The sequence below is a fragment of the Xyrauchen texanus genome, chromosome 7 (genome assembly GCF_025860055.1).
Source record: "Xyrauchen texanus isolate HMW12.3.18 chromosome 7, RBS_HiC_50CHRs, whole genome shotgun sequence".
Lineage (NCBI taxonomy): Eukaryota > Metazoa > Chordata > Actinopteri > Cypriniformes > Catostomidae > Xyrauchen > Xyrauchen texanus.
In genome coordinates, this window is record NC_068282.1 from 1,888,034 (window position 1) to 1,896,000 (window position 7,967).

Below are 7,967 nucleotides of genomic sequence, written 5' to 3' on the forward strand. Positions count from 1 at the left end.
CACACACTTACACACACTCACACACAAACATACACACACACAAACATATACACACACACAAACATACACACACACTCACAATGCAGAACACACAAATACACACATACATATACACACACATACAATCACACACTTACACACACTCACACACATATACACAGGTGCACACACACACACACACACAGAGACATATACACACACATACAATCACACACACACACACTTACACACACACACACACACTCTCCCACACACACACACACATTTACACACACACACACTTACACACACTCACACACATATACACGGGTGCACACACATACACACACACACACACATACACACTTAAAATGTGTGCACAAAGAGATGAAATCAATAATAGTGACATGAGGTGTTGCTCAAAGCGTGTCATAAACATGTGATTCTAAATCAGATCTGAAGCTTTGGTGGCCACACACTCCCATTAGTGTTAACACATGAAACACAGCGTGAATCACCTCTGCTGATAACACATGTGATAATCAGGCAGGTTTCAAACTGGGACCTATGCATAAAATATGCCGTATAGATTTAAGGCGGCAGAAAGTGTGTGGACAGCGCTGTCAACCTTCACAATCTGCCAAAAAACAACCTCAAAGGTCAGTCGATATAAAGACGTTTGAATCTATTTCATCTGATGATTGAAAGAGAGATATGGGGGATGGATCTGTATGTCTGTATGCAAAAACAGTTATACTGTATATACCTGTACATTGGTACTGATACGGTCCTCTCGTAATAGTCCCACGTCGAAAATAAATCTGTGCGATTCAGGTTTGTGGCATAAAACCTCCACGCAGCCTGAGAGATCACATGACATATAGACATATTAAAACATGGATTTAGTGCTGCAACTACAATTTACATTATAATGGGTATTTTTTTTGTTTATTTATTAGAATAATACATTTTTACGGAAAGCATAAATTTTTTTTAAACAATGTGGACACTGAAAAATAAAAAACACATGTGACACATAATTGATTGAGCTTTACTTGCAATGAACCCGGAATATTTCTTTAAATTAGAGACTAAATGGAATATTAGTACTTTTAAATATGTATTTGTCGCATCTCCGGACTATTTAAAATAAACTAGTGAAGATGAAAATGTGACTAAAAATTGTAAAAACCGTAAAAGTAATGGTGAAGTTACAGCACCTACTGTAAAATATACACTTTCTATTTTAACCACTTAATCTCTATTGGACCTGCCAGCGGGTCCAAAAGGGAGCGCTATATTGCGAAAAAACAATTACGTTTAAAACGTTAAATTCTCCGTATATGTAAGTCAGGCATATGAGGTATCATTTGAAAGCTTAGCATCTGAACTTTTCAGAGACAATCATCACTTCTGCATTTATGTCACTTAAAATAACCAAATAAGGCCTCAAAACAATCACGGTAAAAATTAGCGCCCCCTAGAGGAGGTAATGGGGTGTATAAATATTTATATAAAAATAAAAGTCCTTCACATTGCACATAAATGGACAAGTCATATATCAAATGAAAGCTCTCTATTTTTGTTGCCTTAATTCCACAGTTCGAAATATTTTCAAAATAAACACAACTATGTGTGAAATATGATTTCTGTAAGATATCAAATACAAACGTCTCATTTATGCTCTGATAACTGCTGCTGTAAACCCCAAATAGCTAAAAACTTAATATTTGCTTTCACATCAGAGAGTTTTCTAAACAATGAGCCATTTTTACTTGTCTGTGAGATTGCTTGGCTAAATAATCAAAAAATTATTTATTAATTATTTTCTGAAAAAACTAGACCAATTTTACAATTAGTCCACAGTATTTGTTAATGGTGAGCTTGCGGGGAGTGGAGGAGGGTGGGGCCAGGCTGGAACAATGTGTGTCTGGTCCCCAATCAGCCTGATGGGGCATGCGAGGGATAAAGGCGGCCGGTGACGACAGTTCGAGAGAAAATTACGGGCAGCTGCCCTGTATGTGTTTGTGTGTGTCTTTTTATTGAATTAAATATTATTTATATTGTTAAGCCGGTTCTCGCCTCCTCCTATCCCTTTAACCCCCTTACACTGGTGCCGAAACCCGGGAAGGAGGAGGGATGCCCATCGCAGAGTCCTCGACACTGTCGTGCACCCGTGATGGAGTAGCCCGACCGCCCGGACGCGGGGCAAGTTGGGATTGGACTCCCAGATGCCTGGAGCGATGGTGCTGCTGCCAGGGGCGGAGAATTGCTCTGCCGTCCCCCAGAAACACGGAGGGGTCGAGAGAAGTTCGCCGTCCACGAGGGGAGGAGGGAAGCGACTCCTACCAGGGGCGGAGGAGTGTCCCCACGGGTCGCCATGAACGTGGAGGGGCGTTCTGTCTGCTGGGAGTCGGAGGTTTGACTCCGGTCCACTCGGAGAGGAGCGGCTGTCGTCCCAATATAGTGTGGATGAGTGATCGGGGACCACGCGGCGGCGCATCAGAGATCTGGTGAGTGAGCTTCTTCTCTCTCTCCTCTCTCTCTCTGTCTCTCCATGTTGGCATTTCCCTCGCCTATTTTGTTCTTTTTTTGTTTTGTTTTTCCTCTCCTGTCTCCTCCCAGGTCGCGGAAGGTTGACCAGCCAGCAGAAAGGGCGCACTACCCGGAGAGGGGAGTACGTCATGTTGGGGGCTCCCCGGCCTGAGGCAACACTGGGAGGAGTGTAGAGCGGAGGAGGCCCGAGCTGGAACGACACACACCCGGTCCCCAATCAGCCTGATGGTGCGTGCGAGGGATAAAGGCGGCCGGTGACGACAGTTTGAGAGAGAGAGAATTTGTTTGTGAGGTGTGTTTAACGCTCTCAGGACACCCGGTTTCTTACTCATTTGACAAGTTCAGCTCTACTTTCACAGCTAATTTGGAACTGGTGTCACTGAATGTAACTGGCACAATCAGCAGGAAACGTTTCGCACCTGAATGAGGCCAGCGGCTGGATTTCGCCGTTTCTCGAAATGCTTCTGCCGATGCTGTTCCTGAACTTTCAAGGCAAAACCAGAACCCAGAATTCCCTACAGAGTGTGAAAAGAACATTTTCTTGGATAAATCATATTTCAAACATGCATATACAACACTGCATAACTACACACCAAAAACGAACTCACAAGACTGTATGTTTCCAATATCTACTGTTCATTGTTTTTAGAAGGTGCTATATTAATAAAACATATTATTATGATTATTAAAACACATCAAGCAGCAGACAGCATGTGTATATTCACATTTAACCACACTGATGTAATCCCCCGTCATGCATGTGCTTATAAGACTGTTCGATTTATTTGATCATTCCTCCAGAACCCCCCGAGACTCACCGCAGGAAGTGCGAAGAACGACACACCGATAAGGGTGAAGGTCGCCGCGAGGAGTCGTCCGTTCCAGGTTATCGGATATTTATCACCATAGCCGATGGTCGTCAGGGTGATCTGTGAGACGATGAAGTAAACACGTGAAGTTACACATTAAATCATTTCAGTTTCTGTAATTCGATCACTCTCATTGGCTGATCACTCTCACTGACTGATCACTCTCATTGACTGATCACTCTCATTGACTGATCACTCTCACTGACTGATCACTCTCACTGACTGATCACTCTCACTGACTGATCACTCTCACTGACTGTTCACTCTCATTGGCTGATCACTCTCACTGGCTGATCACTCTCATTGGCTGATCACTCTCATTGACTGATCACTCTCATTGGCTGATCACTCTCATTGGCTGATCACTCTCATTGGCTGATCACTCTCATTGGCTGATCACTCTCATTGGCTGATCACTCTCATTGGCTGATCACTCTCATTGACTGATCACTCTCATTGGCTGATCACTCTCATTGGCTGTTCACTCTCATTGACTGATCACTCTCATTGGCTGATCACTCTCATTGGCTGTTCACTCTCATTGACTGATCACTCTCATTGGCTGATCACTCTCATTGACTGATCACTCTCATTGACTGATCACTCTCATTGGCTGTTCACTATCATTGGCTGATCACTCCAGTGCCGGATACACATGAGAGTCATTTGTTTTAGCTAGAATCTTACAAAGAACATGTGCAGGTCACGTGCACATAAAAAAATATAAAAAAATTAGAATTTGCATAATGTTTAAAAAATTAAGCATATTCCCCCTAAATTAGTGTAATGTGTTCAAATGTCTTATTTTTACATATAATGCAAATTATTCAGTATTAATTCTCATTACTATAATAACTGACTGTGGAGCGAAGGGGGGCGGGGCCAGGTCGGAATATCACGCGCCCGGTCCTGCCCCCCTTCGCTCCACACTGACATTATTATATTTGATTAAAACCAGCATTAATTAAACACTAAAATGATATATAAATTTATTCACAATATAAATAATATATTAATCATTCTTAACAAAAAAGTGACCCGGACATGTTCTTGAAAGGCTGAAATTCCCCCTATATAACACATACTGTATTTCAAAGGGATTCATTAATAATGAATCATGTGGGGCTTCTTTTAGCATGTATTTTAATGAATTGTTGTCTGTAGCATTAAAGGAATATTCCGGGTTCAATACAAGTTAAGCTCAATCGACAGCATTTATAGCATAATGTTGATTAGCACAAAAATACATTTTGACTTAAAAAGCACAAATGTGTGTTCCAGTGAGACTCTTATAATGGAAGTCAATGGGGTTTAATCTGTAAACATTAAAATACTGTTTCACAAGTATAGACACATTACATAAACAATATGTGTGTTAACATGATTTTACTGTCATTAAATCACGCACTGACCGCATCTGTGGAAAGTTAGAGACAATTATACAACTTTGTTGCCATGACGATGTAATGCCGTAAACCCTAAAACAATGATTTGAACAACCTTACAGCTCAAATAGTACTTGAGTTTTAACAGAATAATGAATGCACCGATCCCGATACAGAAGCTTTTAGACGGAACGGGTATCGGTTTGACGAGCCCGATCCAAATCCGATACTGTGTGTTAGTTATGTTCGTTAATGTCAAGCTCAAAATTGACATAAAAGAACCATAAAAACACAATTAAAGTAGTTCATATGACTTGTGCATTTTAGTCAAAGCCACTTGAAGACGTGCGATAGCTCTGTGAATCACAAAAGACTGTTAAATATATAATGCACGCGCAGCTCCAGCCTCAGTGAATGGCGCTGCTCTGTTTACGCACACTCACGGCTAATTTTGCATCGTGCTAATTGTGCAATATTTGAGCGCTACTCACGAACAACATCTCAGATGTAGATGCTCAATACTTCAGTTCACTTATAATATGCATTTAGAACGGCACCGGAGCAGCATTTGACCAGAATATGAATAAGAAGTGAATTAAACTACTGTGAACTAGCCCACAAACAGACACATACAGGACGTCCTGGAGAGTTCAGAATGTCAAAATAAAAGCGTGAGGGTTTTCATCCATCCATCCATCCATCTTCAACCGCTTATCCGGCGGGGGCAGCTGCTCCAGCAGGGGGCCCCAAACTTCCCTATCCCAAGCCACATTAACCAACTCTGACTGGGGGACCCCGAGGCGTTCCCAGGCCAGTGTGGAGATGTAATCTCTCCACCTAGTCCTGGGTCTTCCCCGAGGCCTCCTCCCAGCTGGACGTGCCTGAAACACCTCCCTAGGGAGGCGGCCAGGGGGCATCCTTACCAGATGCCCAAACCACCTCAACTGACTCCTTTCAACGCAAAGGAGCAGCGGCTCTACTCCGAGCTCCTCACGGATGACTGACTCACCCTATCTCTAAGGGAGAAGCCTGCCACCCTTCTGAGGAAGCCCATTTCGGCCGCTTGTACTCGCAACCTAGTTCTTTCGGTCATGACCCAGCCTTCATGACCATAGGTGAGGGTAGGAACAAAAATTGACTGGTAGATCGAGAGCTTTGCCTTTTGGCTCAGCTCTCTTTTTGTGACAACGGTGCGATAGAGCTAGTGCAATACCGCCCCCGCTGCCCCGATTCTCCGGCCAACCTCCCGCTCCATTGTCCCCTCACTCGTGAACAAGACCCCCAGGTACTTGAACTCCTTCACTTGGGGCAAAACCTCATTCCCTACCTGGAGTACGCACTCCATCGGTTTCCTGCTGAGTACCATGGCCTCAGATTTAGAGGTGCTAATCCTCATCCCAGCTGCTTCACACTCGACTGCCAAGCGATCCAGTGAGAGCTGAAGGTCACGGACTGATGATGACATGAAGACAACATCATCTGCAAAAAGCAGCGATGAGATCCCCAGCCCACTGAACCGCACACCTTCCCCACCCCGACTACGCCTCGATATCCTGTCCATGAATATCACAAACAGGATTGGTGACAAAGCGCAGCCTTGGCGGAGACCAACCCCCACATGGAATGAACTTGACTTCGTGCCGAGGACCCGGACACAGCTCTCGCTTTGGACGTACAGGGATTGGATCGCCCTAAGAAGGGATCCCCCCCACCCCGTACTCCCGCAGCACCTCCCACAGTCTCTCCCGGGGGACCCGGTCATACGCCTTCTCCAGATCCACAAAACACATGTAGACCGGATGGGCATACTCCCAGGCAGGGGTGCCACCAGGAATTTTGGGCCCCATGACAAAAAAATCTAATTGGGCCCCTTCTGCGCAGCTGTTGTCACCACATCTCTAGGGCCTAACTTTGCCATCAAAAGCTTTACATAACTCTAATCAAAGGCTTGCAACTCTCTTGTTTCTTGTAGTTCAATACTAGTACTACATGCAGGTTGAGGTAAGCTACTCATTGTTTCTAACTGCATCCAGTACAGACAGGAGGTTGTTTTTTTTTTTTATTTATGTCATAATGGTCATTATGTGAGAAAATAATTTGTGTTTGATTTCTGTCATTAATAAATATTTCATTTTCTTTTTTGTTATGGTAAAAAGAGCAAGAGAGACAGAGAACCCCACACAGAGTCCCTGGAATGATGCTAAGTCATTTACACGATGTTGCTCACCTTCTTCACAGGGACAGAGAGGGGTGCAGTTATGGGGAGACTGGGGTGCTGCTGACTCATCTGTTGTTAAGTCTGCTAAGAGGGGCATGGACAATGATTTAATATGAATATCTTGCTAAATGTTTCCCTGCACTGATTAAATGTTGATGAAATGCAGGCTAACACCTGCAGCTAGCTAACTTATTTATTTAGCTAGCTAGCTTATTTCACTAGAGACTGAGCGCAACGCGTCATAATCTGAAGACCACGCCCACCGGGAGGGAAGACAATCCAACCGTCTCGTGACTTTGCATTGCGAGAGGCTGCCTCCTTGTCATTTATGACATATAACAAAAGACAGAAAATGCCTAACTAAACCCAGAAATACATTTTTATAAGCTTCAGAACCGTAAACGCCAGCCTTTAAGGAGACAAAAGTAGATACAGGCAATAAGACGTGAAGCATCAGAAGGAAGAATTTGTAAATTGAATATATCTCCTCCACTCAGGTTCACATAGGGTGGTGAAATAAGCAAACGACATGGTTAAAATTATGAATGTTTTTTTTTTTTTTACAATATCATGTCGCGTTCCAGTGGGCGTAGTTCTCAGAGTAGTTCGGGTAGTAGTCTCCTTTTATAACCTGAAACAAACCGTTTTTTGGTGTCGACAGCTTATAAAAAAATATTTCTGGGTTATTTAGCTTGTTTGCTGTATACCTTGTCACACAGCAGCTTTTAAACATTGTTTTTTTTTTGTTATAAGTCATAAATGACAAGGAGGCAGTCTCTCGCAATGCAAAGTCAATGGAGACAGTTGGATTGTTCCGTGGCCTAAATACGCTCTGTCTCTATGGACAACACCACTCACAGACTAAAGGCTACCCAACTTTCTTGGTGAAAAACTGGGTTACAGATTGACACCCTTTCCTTTGTCTTTCCTCTCTCTCTTTTCTCTCTTTCCTTTTTTGAA

The 7,967-nt window shown here is 43.3% G+C and overlaps 1 protein-coding gene across 5 annotated transcripts in view; it reads right to left on the reverse strand.

Annotated features, from left to right (window-relative positions):
* Positions 1–7,967, reverse strand: part of LOC127646468 (potassium voltage-gated channel subfamily KQT member 2) — a 78,832-nt gene that overhangs the window by 41,998 nt on the left and 28,867 nt on the right. For all 5 annotated transcript variants that reach the window (XM_052130158.1, XM_052130156.1, XM_052130157.1 and 2 more), the window contains exons 6-8: positions 3,354–3,464; positions 2,955–3,050; positions 746–840 (exon numbers count right to left, since the gene is read on the reverse strand). In XM_052130158.1, coding sequence (XP_051986118.1) covers positions 746–840; positions 2,955–3,050; positions 3,354–3,464 — 302 coding nt within the window. The remainder of the gene's footprint in view (positions 1–745; positions 841–2,954; positions 3,051–3,353; positions 3,465–7,967) is intronic.